Source organism: Crotalus tigris, unplaced genomic scaffold (assembly GCF_016545835.1).
Source record: "Crotalus tigris isolate CLP2741 ecotype Arizona unplaced genomic scaffold, ASM1654583v1 scf7180000017744.3724543626:3957646, whole genome shotgun sequence".
Classification (NCBI taxonomy): Eukaryota; Metazoa; Chordata; class Lepidosauria; order Squamata; family Viperidae; genus Crotalus; species Crotalus tigris.
The window spans coordinates 2,489,324-2,504,811 of NW_024096611.1; the positions used below are offsets into that span (position 1 = coordinate 2,489,324).

Here is a 15,488-nt window from a genome sequence, read left to right on the forward strand (position 1 = left end):
ACATGAATTATTTCTCTATCTGCAATAAACAGCTGGGTAATTATTATTGCCATAATCAGATAAATTCCCTCTGTAAGGCTTTTCTTACATGGCAATTCTTTGAACTCATCCAAAGCTAAGCAAAATTTATGAACTCCAGCAGCTAGCCTGGTTTGTTATACTTTGCTGTCCCTATTTCAAGGACACATGTAGCATCATAAATATTGTATCAATTAAGAGTATAAATGTGATTACCTACATATTATATATTAATATATTTGGTTTATCAAAATAGAGGGTTTTGGTTGTAAGATTAAATTATAGTGATATGGTTATTATAAATTGCATACAGGAGACAGGATTACTCTTGGGCCTAGAGTAAGAGAGCCAAGGTCTTAATCTGGAAAGACAAACAATTGAGGAACAGAAGAAAGATTTCTACATTAATATTGATACCTGTATGGTTGTAGTGCTTTCATAAGCATTTTCTGAATTTTAGCAACAGCCATTTTAGCAGGTGATTAAAACTATCACCTTTCTAATTACTGTTTTAAAAGAATTCAGAGGAGTTGTACAGTTAAGAAATATGAAATATAAATAAATAATAAATAAATTCATTTTATCACTAGAAACAGTATACTGAATCAATTAATTAATACTATGTACTATCGGTTTTACTTTCTGTTCCTTCACAGTCATTGATGAAACATGCATTCTGCTTTTCCAGTTTTGAATTGTAACTCTTCTCTCGATCCTATTAATGAAGAACAAGAAATTTGGGTTCATTTATAATATTAAGCCATATTGTGGTTTTTTATTTTTCACATAAGGCATAGCATCTTGTTTGAATCCTGGATCAGTAATTGATGCTGAAAACGATATGTTTGTAAACCCAGAAAAGGAAGAGGGGGAGAAAGGACTAACCTCTCTCTCTCCCATTTTCAGTACATTTTCTGTATGTTTAAATATTTTCTTAATAAAGCTATCAGTATGAAAGTTCTCATGAAAAACTAAATAACTTGATACCATACTTTTATAGCCTAGTGGTTTTCATGCCTGATTGTAGATTGTATTATAAAGCGTATAGGAGCCTATTGTTATAATGGTGATGCCAATTCAATGCAAATGCCACATGTACAAATCATGGTTCATTTCAGTTGGTACTCCATGCTTTGAGTTTGATGCTATATAGCTAATAAAAATTCTGCATCACTTTCTACTCTTGGATCCACGTCTTGTCCAAAGCCTGTCCAAAGCCAATTTATAGTGGCTAACTTTAGAGGAAAGGTGTCAAATATGTGGTTCACAACACATATGTGGCCTGAGCTACATTAAAATGCAGTTGAGAAATATGAAACAAAATAAAAATATAAAAAATATAAGTAGTATTACATTTTAAAACTAAATAATAATAAATTTAATCATGAATCACCATAAAACCACGGGATCATAACTCATGAGGAATCCTGCACAACTTCACCATCTTGACTTAACATCAGCAGCAGAGATTGCTTGGTGTTGCCACAGTGTGTAGCTGAGCTGGAACTCCACCTGACAGGAATTTTCTCTCTCAGTCTGTGCTGCAGCAGCTGCAAGTGACCTTGATGCTGCGGTTAAGGTGACGCAGCAAGCTTGGGCCGTTTCCCTAGGGCAGTAGGCTGACAGCCAAATCTACATGGTAGCCAACCTGTTCCAGACTCCAGTGCAGAAAGGAGTGCCTTCCTCTAAAACCAATTAATTTGTCTCCTTTTTCCAAAACAGGATGAATTTCCTTCTTCTTTCCAAAACATGTTGAATATGTTTCTCTCTGCCCTCTAAACTATTTTAATTAATATTTGTTGAATGTTGGGATACATAAGTCCATGATTGTTGTTAACTTTATAAAAATTTCCATTTTAAAATCATATCATTATAGTGTAAATATGTTTAGAATACATCTGTTTTCTGGCCCTAAATTTTTTTTTTCATTACAATATCAAATAAGGAAAAGGAAAAGGAGGGAGGGAAGGAGGGAGGGAGGGAGGGAGGGAGGGAAGGAAGGAAGGAAGGAAGGAAGGAGAAATGGTTACCAAATATTGTTTGCAGTTATCAGTGACTACTAATCTATTAGCATATTTATGTGGAGCCAGTTTGGCGCAATAGTTAAGGGGTCAGACTAAAAACCAAGAGATGCTGAGTGTTAGTCCTGCTTTGGTCAGAACACCATCCAGTGACATTGGGGCAGTCACTTCTCTCACATTTAGAAAAAAAGAACTCCCAAGTCACTTCTAAAAAAAGCTTCCAAAGAAAGTGCAGAGGGCAGTTGCCAGGAGTGCACAACAACTTGAAGGCAAAGCTTTCAAGCTTGTATGGGACATGTTATTATACTTTCTATTTTCCATACTTCAAGAAATACATAAATATTTTGACATGGTAATATTGTATGTATATGTAATTTACTCTTGTATTGTGGCACACAAATTTGTACTTGGTTTGGGAAAACTTGCACAAAATATTTTTTCTTCTGCATGCAGCATATCAAAAATTAGAGGGAACATTGCAGGGAGATGATAAGTGTGAGTGTAAGGTGAGGAAGGATTTTTTGGTGGATTTTGTATTAGTCCTGGAGGAAGCTCAAAGGTGTGTGTGTATGTGTTTATATAAAATGCACATATTATTGCAAAAAATGAATCATCTTAATAATATGTTTCTTTTTATGTATTAATTATATATAACTCCTAGGTGATTTCATGTGTTGATATACTAATAAAAAATGATATAAGTTTAATAAACATCCATTCTCATAGAAGTTAAGTATGTGGGCTTAAAATCATTTGCAAAGCATTCATTATAAATAAGATTAAATGTGTGATGCAGATATTGCTTATTAAGGCTATTAAAGAAAACCTGGGAATTAATATGGACTTTGGGCCTGCAGGAGCCTTTAGAGTAGGAAAAACCAACACATTCATTTATCATTTTAGAAATTCATGGTACTACAAACTTTGAGAATTGCTGCTTAGTTGCCTTTTAGTTCCATACTATACCTTCTTTCCCCATAGCAAATTTTTGCCCCAGTGTAAGGATGGTTTAAGATCAAACCCATATTAGAGATACATGCATAAGCAGACAGAGAGAATGTTTTTAATTCACCTTTATGCCTTGCTGCTATTTAGTAAATAATGGCCAACCATGCAATTTAATCCCATCTCGTCTAGCTCTATAATAGATCAGATTAATCTGCTATAGATTTTCCTAAGTAATTGTCACGATAATTGAACTGTCACAATCTACTAGTTTTTGAGATGGATAGGAAATGTGTGTTTTATATAGAGTGTAAATACTCAGAAATTATTTTGTTTGCAGAACAAAAGCTAAGCAGAAAAATAATATTTATTCAGGTAGAAAAGCAGATTGAAAGAAAACAAAGCTTCAAGAGTTTAATGAATATTTCACTGGGAGCACTTCAGGTGATCATGTTCTGGATGTCAGAGGTCAACACTATATTAAAACTAATGGAGATAGATTCATGTTCAATAAAAATGGTTTACTAAATTTATATATAAACTTTGTGATTCACATATGACGGCCATTAATTTAGATGGTTTTAAAATGGACATTAGACAGTTTATTTATTTAGATTTTAATAGCCTCCATATTGTAATAACAACATATGGACTGTACACAAAACAGTAAAAACAGAAGTATTCAAACCATCAATATAAAAATAATGAGAATGCAATAAAAAAAATCATGGCATACCAGGGCACCTCTCTTCCATATAGTCTCACACTGTCCTATTGGGTTCCATCCAGCGGTGGGATTCATATATGTGAACAACTGGTTCTCTGTGTGAATTCCTCTTCCGGAAGTCCATTCTGGACTTGGGCAACAAAAAATTAGTTACCGGTTATGCCAAAGTGGTGCGAACTGGCTGAATCCCACCACTGGTTCCATCCTACCCTAACACTTATAGGAAAAGCCAACTGTTCAAGGCTTCAGAAAGACAAGGAAGATAGGGGCCTACTGGATTTCTAAAAGATTCCACAGGGCAAGGTCAGCAACAGAGGAGCCATGTTTTCCAGGTCCCATTAGATTACAACTTTTAAAGGGAGGGACCTGATGTGCATTCATCCTATCTGATCTAGTGGGATGCACAGATACCTTCAGATAATACCAAATATTAACTTCTCCTATGTCATTTAGAGCTATAAGGTAAATAACCAGCACATTGAATTGCACCTGGAAAAATTGCTGTCCAGAAACAGCAGATAGTGGCAGTCATGGATTTGAGCAGGACCTTGTATTAAGTGTAGAATAGAAAGCCCTTCTAATCGAAGGCTACCACAAGAACCCATCTAATAGCATTGCAAATGATGTTCCAGTTAGTGATTCTTGGAAACAATACAGCTAATGTACATCCTAGAGCAGTGGTTCTCAACCTTTTTAATGCCACGACTCCCAACCGGTTGTAAGTCGAGGACTACTCAACTGGTGCAGCACCATTTGCAGAATGGGACTTTTGGTGGGCTCAGCAGGGCAGAGACAGCCTGGACAATTCCTATTGGCTTTTGAAAGCCAATAGAATTAGACTCTATTCAAGACAGTCTATTCTATTGGCTTTCAAAAGCCAATAGAATAAAAGGGAGTAGTACAGCTAAGGAAAAGGGGAAAAAAATGGCGGACTGCGTTGTTTGGCGACCCCCGTGAAATGGTCGTTCGACCCCAAATGGGGTCCTGACCCATAGGTTGAGAACCACTGTCCTAGAAGTATTTCTGTTAAGACAGACAGGGTGCCAGATGTTGGGTCCATAAATTACAAACAAGTACACTCTTGCCTTTCTTCTAAGGTGTGTGACAGAAAATGTTACACAAGGTGCTATCTGGATCCTTTTGTTACAGGTGGCTAGCATTAACTTCCTGTTTCTATCCCATAATGATTGCCAATTATCTAGGTCAATACTGCAACCAAAATTTTTACTCCAGATTAACATTGTTTCTTTTACCTGTTCCTCTAACAAATCTTGTTCTAATAAATATTAATATATCTTTTTTATCATTTGATCTTCTGTTCCTAAAAGGATTTTATCTAATTGTGTATGCTCTAATTTTATCCCTGGTTCTTTTTTGTCTTTTCTGTATCGCGACTGTACTTGTAAGTATGCCTACCATTCCAACTCTATACCATCTTCTAATAATCTTTTCCTTGTTTTCAGGTCTCCCTTCTCGTCTAAGATATCTTTATATGTGATTACTCTTCCTAAATTTATGAATTTGGGGTGCATGAATATCTCTAATATGGATAGCCAATTGGGGATTTTTATATAATTATTTTTTTTAATTTTTATCCACACATCTAATAGTGTCCGTCTAATATGATGATTCTGAAAGTACTGATGAGCCTTATATTTCCCGTCCCACATTATGGCATGCCACACTAAGTTTAGATATGTTTTGTATGTTGTATGTACTGTATGTTCATGTGGGAACATATATATTGTTCTTCCTCCTATACTATGGATTTAAAGAGTAAAGAGAAAAGGCTTGTGGATTATCATCAGATTTCCAAGTAGAAAACTGTTGGATACTTTATAAGAAATGTCCATATTCCATATTTGAAGAAAAGCCCTCAATTCTCATGCGTAATTAGAGTTAGAGTTATATTAGTTACACATAACAATTTTTTCTTTTAAGCACTTCTTTTGGATAGTGTAAGTTTCACAGTTAATAAAGAGGATTTGAAAAATCTATGAAGAATAGCATAATATGAAAATAGTGTGTCCATGAAATATGTACAACTATACCTTTGTATGCTTTTTATTAGCTACTCAAAGTGATAGTGGTTGCCAAGACTAATCAGCGGTAAAAAAAAAAGATAATTACTAAATAAGAGCTATGTGCACCAATGTTGACAGGTGTAATTGTTTAAAAACCTGAGAATGTTTTATTTTAATAATATTATTGCAAAAGTGCTTGTTTTATTCACATTTTAGGGATGAGCTGTGCTCTTTAAGGACAAAGAAAGGTCACCAGTCTCTCCAACTCCTAGTTCTTTGTCAAAAGTGGACACAGTTAATGAGGTTGATTTGGTACGGCACAAATTCTCAGACACAGATAGAGATCCTTTCAATGGAAACAAATTTGTTTGGCTTTACCAGGTTACTTAGCGATTAATAATAGCCTTGAGATGCAGGTCAAAAAGGTCATTGTACCCACTTGCCAACACAATCTCAAATGTGCAGGAATTCCAGGTCTTCAGGCACTAAGACCCGGAAAGGCTATGCATAAAGTAAAACAGGCTATTTTCCAACTTCTTTTTCATATTAATAAGCAATTTTCAAGAGAAGTGTGGTAAAATGGGGGCCATGCCACTCTAAGTAATTCATTTATTTTGCAATTTAATCTTATGTTGAAAAAAAAATTACACTGCTGCAAAAGCAAAGCATAGTGATTTTTAAATGTCAGTATGTTTCATAAGTAACCTTGTATGAAATATTGTATAAGGAACCTTTAACAGTAAGCAGCAACAACAACAACAACAAAATCCTGAGATCAAAACAGAATGTTTTCTTCTATCTTTAATTCATTTCTGTTTGTTTTACTTTTACCTTGAACATTTGGTGGAAAAATGTGTAAGATTTCTTAGTATGTGTTCATATACTATGCATCATAGGTTAATATTTAATTAAAAACAGGTAGAATAGCATGTAGATTTTTAGAGAGTGTTATGTAGTTTTGATAGAATTATTCCCACATTGTGATCTTGACTTAAATATACAGTTATCATCATAGCAGTTGAAGTATTTAGATTTGCAGCATGCTGCATATGCTCCAGTTCTTGGCTAGACAGAGGTGATTCACACATGTTTCAATATTTGTTTGAATAGTTCTACCACCTGCCATGAGTGTGTAGTTAGCGCCTACAAGTCCCTGTTAAGAGTGAATATTCTATTGAAGTACTATAGTCAGTCTATCTTATCCAGTGCCCCCTCAATCTTATATTTCCTTCTAGCTATCAGTATCCCATTCTGTCCCTTTCTCACCAAAAGAACACAAGAGATTTCCAGACTGATGCAGTATTGTGTTATGGGTTCAACCTCTTAAAGAAATATTCAATCCTGTACCTTTAATTTAATTAAAAGCTTTAATTCTTCAGAGCTTTTCAAAAATAAGGTGACATTATTTATGTTTATTCTTTTTGCCTTATTTCACTATTTTTCTATATACAGTACTTTTGAGTTGGGCACTATGTTAATTTTCAGGGTAGTCTCTCAATTAGAATCCTAGCTTGCATAGAATAATATAGGAATGCTTGAGGTAAACCTAGTTTTTGTCGTGGTTGTAACGTATTGGTCAAACAATGCTATATCACTTCAATGCTATCTTTATCATTAGTGGGGATTACTGTCTATAGTATTGCTCCTGTTAAGGCTGGTAATATATTCCCATCTGATCAGTTTTTTAAAAGTATTATGTGCTATAGCTTAATTGACCTATGTCATGATGAGCAAAGCAGTCAATATATGTGGGCTCATTTGGGAATGACCGTGACTCCTAAAACATTGCAACTTGGAATGTAAAAAAAATAAATGGTAAATAGTATGAATTAATTAATAAACAAAATGAGAAATGAGAAATAGAAGCCAAGTCAAGGAGGAAATGAAATAATAAGTTTGAATGAAAGTAATCTGTGGAGTGAAGTTGAATGTATACAGGGAAAAAGAAAAGGTCTAGATGCTAAGGTCAGAAAATATGAATTGGTATTATCTAGATTTTGGATGGATATGAAAGTTAGAAAAAGACTTTCAAATACATGTTTTAAAAGCATCAGTATTCATGCATTCACATGGAAAAGGAAAGAATATGAATTGAATTGAATTGAATTCAATTCAATTGAACCAATTGAACTGAACTTTATTTGGTCAAGTGTGATTCAGAATACAAGGAATTTGTCTTTGGTACAGAAGCACTGAGTGTTCATGCAAAGCAAGAGAGCAATAATCTTCATAATAATACCAATAGCAGAATGATGGCATGTGAAGGGGGAGGGAAATGTCCCTGTGTCTATTAGTTTTGACATGCAATGCTCTATAGCAGTGATGGCGAACCTTTTAGAGACTGAGAGGCCAAACTGCAACCGAAAACCCACTTATGCATCGTCAGGTGCCGGGTGGGTGTGGCCCATTGGCTAGGTGTGGCCAATTGGGGGTATGGCCCATTGGGTGGATGAGGCTGCAGTGATAACGGCAGACTGGGTGGAACTAAAAAGTTCAATCAATCAATTCCAACTTTGCAAGATCTTTTTTTTTCCGCGAGAAGTTGAAATTGACTGATTGATTGAACGTTGTTTTTTTTTGTACACGGCAGTGGAGGCCTAAAGCAAAAAGGTTTTATAAAACCCAGCTGAAGGCCTAGGACTGGGGCGACGGTGCACGTGCCCACAGAGAGGGCTCTGAGTGCCACCTCTGGCACCCGTGCCATAGATTCTCCACCACTGCCCTATAGTGTCGCCCTAAAGTTTATATCCAGGATGTGAGGGGTCTGTAGATATCTCCTCAGCCCTTCTTCTGGTTGGATGGAAGGAGAAACATGTGATGTTTGAAGAACAATAGACAATATCTGAAGCAACATGTAGATATGGTAAAAATGATGGTTTGCAAGGATAAAAAGGCATTGAGAGGTATGATGTTAGCATAAACTAGATTGGTGTGTAATTTTAATTTTATTATCTCATGCCTTTCATTTCTTTGGCTTAGCATTCTGCATTCTGTTTTCACACTTTGCATAAATTTTGCTTAATTAGAAAGAGAGCAGCATGATACTTGTGTATGCATATGTTCTCTTTGCTTCAGATGGAGAATCCAAACTCCAAGTATACTATACACAATTAGTCTGCAGGGGGAAAAAAAAAGACTTATTTAACTACATTTTCCTGCCTTGATTTTTTTTTTGTCCCTTTCACAATTTGCTATTGAGAATCATAAGAACATCTGAACCAAGGGGTGTGTAATAAGGGGTACTATACGTAAATGGGAAAAACTGATAACTGTCCATCTGCAAACAGTAGAGGACTTGAATACTCCCTGTTACAATATACCAGATATAGACAGATGCCCTTAATAATAATGGGACTCTGTTATTAAGTTCTATGGAATATGGATTGCATTGCTGTTTTTAATTGATTTGGAATATGTTGAAGTATTATAAATATTTACCCTACAGGAATTGAATTATTTTTAATACTGCATTTTATGTAAGATGCCCAGAAAAAGGTCATAATGTACTTAATTAACATTTATTAAATCTACATACTTCACTGAACAAAATTTATGTCTTTCACACACAAGGTTAATTTAAATTAGCTCTTTCTTAATACCACTACCAACAAATGTTAATTAAACTATTACTTTGATATGTACGTGTATGGCTATATGTGTGTGGGGAGGAGCATGTCATTATACTGTATTATCAATAGTATTCACATTTAATCTTCAAGACACTTCAATGTTTCTATAAATTTTCTGTACAATATTTTAATTAAAATAGAAAAGAAGTAATGAATAAAGAGGTAAAGAGAATCTGCAAGATGTCCTTTGACGGTATTTTTAACTGAACTAGATAGACCCTGAATTCATCTGATCAAGGAGCAGTTCTACAATGCCCCTGGAAAGATCTTTCTTAGACCTGCTATTTGAATTTTTCTGCATTTATTTACTAGCTATAATGTCAAATTCCCATAGAATTCTCTCCTATCTTTCTTCTATTCATTGGGACCTTCCACCACAAAAAAAATGGAGAGAAGCTTATTGAAGAACAGGAGATAGATATTTCCTTGCTTGCAAGCCCTGTAACAATTGCCTATATTATTACAGTTATGTTGAATAATCTAAAATATTTCATTTTAGGAGCAATGTATTCTGTTGTAATGCTGCATACATTTCCAAAAACTTGCTAGTACTGTATGATTCCTTCAGCTCCAACATTACATCAAATATTTTATTTCTTTTCCTTAGTTCTTTCCCAAAATTAGAACATTGGTTTATATTTCTGAATTAATGAAATTAGAATCCTTACATCTAGTTTCTTAGCAAACTTCTTTTTAATCTGGATAAAAAAATATTCACGTCTCTCTAACTGTGACACTTAAGTCTTCTATTTGCTAAACATCTAAAACATGCGTGTAGCTGAATCACACTGAAAGGTCAGTCGTTAAAGCACACTAGGATGTGGCTGCCTTGCTTTTGTTCTAACAAAACGAGGTCTGCATTGCTAAATCAGCTTAGCAGGTTCTGAAGTTGATGATTTCAATAAACAGTACATGGAGTCAGCATATCGTCATTGCAAAGCAAGGCTGTGATAAAGACTTTTTTATTTTTATAATCATCTATTTTTCAAAAACAAAAGTAATATGCAAAATTGTTTTGATGCAGGAAAGAACTAGAAGAGTTTGCAGAGATGAAGGAGAAAGAAGAGGTGAAAAAAGCTCTTGAAAGGGAAAAAAAGAAAAAGGATTACCTAGCCCGAAAGATGCATTACCTCCTTAGCACTCAGCAGGTTGGTGTACCTGTCCCTGACAGCTCATGCAAACCACTGGGACCCCTAGCTTGACAAAGATAAACTAGCAGGCTGAATGGGACATGACTTGTTGAAAAGATATCACAAAGGCACTACTTCGAGTTCAATTTAGTGCATTTCTATAGGCGAGAGCAGGTACCATGTCTGCTGTGTGATAGCAGCTTCATAGAGACAGCATTAGCAGGGCTGGCAGAAAGAGCCCAAGTCAGCAGTTTGATCTGCTACTGTGATAACACAACAGGAAGGGCATAACCTCACTTTAGAAACTCATTTTGACTGGCTTATTGTTATGTTATCTCAGTTGTCAAAGGCTAGTTATTAAGCCAAAGAGGTATTTGATTTTTTAAAAAAATTAATTGAACTAATGTTTGGATCCGAATTACATTCCTTCTCTATGGTGTTTAAATTAAATTGTAAGTCTAAGATGTCTTTTAAAAACTTTCTGGGGAGCTCTTTTAGGCCCTGCACAATTATTTTCATTGATCCTTTATTGCTGTTAAAAGTATTCAGACAAATCCTTACTCCCTTAAAAATATGTTTCAGTTCTGAAGATCTGTTTTGATATGTGAGGTGTTCCTCTTTTTAATCCTGAACTCTTATCAGTGGGAATGAACACGTTTGTAGGTACCACCTACTTAATATTTAGGAAATGCAGCACAATTATTTCAGTCTGTAATAAATAAATTTATTATTGAATATTAGTGGGGTTATTATAATAGGATGTGCACTTGCTGCTTAACAAGTGTCATTCCTACAATCAAGGATCAATCACAATGCCAAGTGCTTTCATAACCAAAATTGTCTCCCCCTCTTTTCTCTCTCTGTCACATCAATCATGAATAAGTAATGGTGGAGTTTGTTTGTATAAGCTGCATGGCAATTAATTATGGGAAAGTGAACTGATTAGTAGAAATTAGTTATTTTAATTGTAAATTTAGTGAAATCAAGGTTTGTTTGTGAAGAAACAGAAGAAAAGACTAATTAGTACATGAATGTTATTAAGAATGAATTATTCATATGCTGCCAGAAAGAGCGCTGTGAAAATAATCACTCCACAAAAAAACACATCCTGTTGTTTTAAAACTTTAACTAGAATATATAATAACCTCTAAATAGTAGGGAAATAATGGAAAATTGGACTCAGAGCAGATCAGAATCCTTAAGATTAATGTGGAAATTAAAAATATCTGGTTTTGCATGATTTCAAGAAAAGTTAAACAAATTTAGTGTAGTTTTCATTTGTTAGCTGTTTTTGGAATAAACATGCAAAAATCATAATCATGTCTGAAAATATAATGTATTCATTGAGATACTACTTAAGAACTGGCATTTCAAGTTTTAACCTCCCCCCACATGCCCAATTATTTTTGCAAAATTGAAATGTTTTACCCATTCACTATTATCTCGTGGACAGCATGTTAATGCAAATATTATTCAAAAAATGAAATTATTTGCATCCATTATAGTATACAGATTTTCTATATTACTTTTTCAGTGTGTTTAAAGCTAGTATTAAATAAGCATGAAAAGAAGTTAAAAATAGAATCAAATTGTACTTTGATTAAAACTCGCATTACAAGAAGAAGATGCCTGGAGAAATAAATGACAAGCTCTAAAACTTGATACTTATGAAATATTGAGCTTTTAATCAACGTTCTTCGTTTATCTGTGGTTTCAATAACTAGTCAAGTAACACCTAACACATCTAAGCCTTCCTTTGTTTGAAGAAAATTCTTTCTTCATGATCCCTGTAATTATGAAGAAACCTGCTATAAAATCTTTTCCAATGTTTTCCAAGTCATAAATTATGTTATCTGCTCCACCTACTGGTTGCCTTGTGCAAGATAATTGCACTGAAAAATGCACCCATAAGAGTACAAAAATCTCTTTTTATATATCTATTTCTGTTGATTTGACAAGATTTGAAAAAGATAATTTGAATTTATTTATATTTTCCTTTATTTGCTTTTATTAGAGACAATATTTATTAATAAAAATATGAACCATTTTTTTCTCACAAACTATTTTAGTAATGACTGCATAAAAAGTTTATTTTTATGACAAATCAAATATGGGAAAACAAATAAGCCATTTTAAAATAAAAACAGTAGAAAACACTCTAAATAGTAAACTACACTTTAGAGTTAGGGTTTTCATTAGCTCAGCATAAACGAGTATAGCTTTTTTGTTCAAATTTTAGATCTGTCTTCAAATATATACAGTTTTGGACCTTGAATGAACAAAACTGAAAAATTAATGTAATCTTTCTTTTTATTGTGTATAGGTGTCTTTCCTAATTTTCTCAGCAATGTTTATGTTGTAATTCTGCTTTTTAAAAATTTTGATCTATTAAAAATATTGATTCAAATGCTTCTATCAATAGCAGTAATAACATTAGAACAAGAACAAAAATAGTTAGAATTTTAGCTTTGAGGTTTCATTAAGTAAGCTAGACCCTGCATGAGACCTATTTCTAGTACCTTGATTTATAAAACAATTCTATTTATACGAGTTTATTTTCACTCTGTTTCTGGATTTAAAACAGCTAGGTTGTTCATTGTAGCTACATTGCCTGAAGTAGGCTTTCCAAATCTGAAAACAAAAATGATGTGCCCACATTGCTTTCCACTTTTAAATAATTCAATAAAAGTCATCAATATATTATACTTAAAATGCTTCATGGCAGTACAGGATATATAATCAGGTAAAATCTAAACTCTGCCCAGTTTTGCTTCCTCTTCCTCTCCTGTTTTTGGGAGACTTCGGGGGAATGACTGTTGATCCTATTTTAGTTGATTGCTCACTTTTGAAGTACTGAAAAAATGCCCAAATAAGAGTAAAAAAATATATGAAGCCTCAACTAAAAAATACGGGAAGACAGATTTATCTTCTAACAAAATAAATGGAATATAAATACAAGGAAAGAGGATATGGAACGTCAGAAAAGTATGTGAAGTTAAACTGATGGAAAGTGTAAAAAGGATATTTGGTAGATGAGAAAAACTATATGGAAGAGAACAATCACTACAAAAATGGGGCTGAAAGAAAAATATAATGACATGAAAAGAATTGTTAAAGAGAATGCAAGCAACAAAGATTTTAAATTAAATGCAGAGTAAAGAAGCAGAATAAATTTAAGCCAATTTTTATGGCAATGAAACTTTTGTTTTGTATGGGGAAGAGAGCTAAATATGGATGTTCCAGTAGAAAGAGTGAAATTAAAAATGAAAGTAATGAAAGAATTTGAGGAAAAATTGAGTATTGTAGACATTTGTGTGGGAAAGATATCAAGGATGAAATCAGAAGGATTTCTATAAAGTTATTTTTAAAGTGTTGAAAAGGAAATCATAAATATTGGAAGGATTTTGAAAAATAGGAATGATGTAATTATACATGGAGTAACTGGAGAAATTTTAATCTAAAAAAATGAAATGCTATTTCAGCATAATGGCACAAGATTATAATTTTAAAGACTGCTTTTTCTCAGTGTCTTTTGAAACATGGACATGGCCACTTGAATAGATGCATAATTGGAAAACGCCAACAAACAAAATGCAAAATTCAGTTTTCCAGTGTGGATACTTAAATGACATCATGGCATTTTAATATCTAAATAAAAATATAAAATTTAGATATAATTTTTATTAAGCAAATTTGACTCATGTAATTTTATGTCTAGATAAGTAATTGTCACATTATATCCCTTACATAAATATAATTATTATTAAATTCAAGAGAAATTTTCAGATATACTGAAAGATATCTGTACATAAAAAATCAAACAAGCAGATCTTAGCCTTAAGCAACAAACATACCCTGCGCGTAACCTGTTCTAGGAAAAATTGACTGAACATGATAAGATTAAACCTGTCTATAGTCATATTTATGAAAATACTCCACTTTAAGGGAAAAATCAACATTAATAGCTATATTTAGATTGTGTTATAACGTATAACGTACATGTAAACAAGTAATAAAACTTTCCAAGATTCTAGGCAGCTCAGAAGATATACTATAAATAGCATAAGTATAAAAATACAGACTTTCTTATCCCTTTTATTACTTGTGAAAATACAATTGACATAAGCATGACAAAAAGCTCATTAAATATAAATATTACCTATCCAACTTGCATTATTCAGAATCCTAGATCAATCCTTAGGTTTTGAGTACAAATGTAAAATGTGAAATTTCCTACACATAACAGATTGCTTGGATATTGACTGGAAAAAATCTGATGTCTCTCCATTTTTATATACAGACATACTGTTAATTTTGTTTATCATTACATTTAAATACTGGTAAAGTTAAAAATTATATTAAAATTCATATAGCCCTAGAACAGGGGTGTCAAACTGCTGGCCCGCGGGCCAGATGCATCACGGGGAAGCCACACTCATCCCATTGCCGGCAATGGCAAAACTGTCCTGATACGTTGTACGACATCATGTGACATCGCGAGTTTGACATGTCTGCTCTAGAATATGTCATCCCTATGTTAATGATTTTCTTGCTTGCCATGGGAGTTTTTTTTAACAGGGCTCAACTATATCCCTTTCTCTCTTTATTTTCACTTAATTAGTGATCACTCAGACTGCCAATACGCTGATCTCCTTTCTTCTGATCTTCTTTTGATCAGATAGGCATGATCTGCTGACATAAGGACCTCTCCCATCTTTGATGATTCTCCTATCATATCTCCCAGCTGTAACCCACCTTTCTAGCTGGAGATTAGCAGAATTTTCAGTGGAATTCATGTGGAGGCATAATTGTAGTGGTTGAAAAACTATCATGGTTTTTTTTCTGTTCTCGACAAGAGTAATTGAATGTTGAATATCTGACTAAGTTCTGGTCTGTGACAGTATGTTAACATTCTTGACTATCTCCTAACAGCAAGACAATTATTTGCTGAGTGGGATTTTTATAAATCCCTTGGCAAAAGTATGTCCTGATAA

The 15,488-nt window shown here is 33.7% G+C and overlaps 1 protein-coding gene across 2 annotated transcripts in view; it reads left to right on the plus strand.

The window, feature by feature from the left end:
- The window catches only part of SPATA17 (spermatogenesis associated 17), a 91,446-nt gene that overhangs the window by 24,583 nt on the left and 51,375 nt on the right, over positions 1–15,488 (plus strand). For both annotated transcript variants that reach the window (XM_039340390.1, XM_039340391.1), the window contains exon 6: positions 10,389–10,512. In XM_039340390.1, the coding sequence (XP_039196324.1) occupies positions 10,389–10,512 (124 nt within the window). The remainder of the gene's footprint in view (positions 1–10,388; positions 10,513–15,488) is intronic.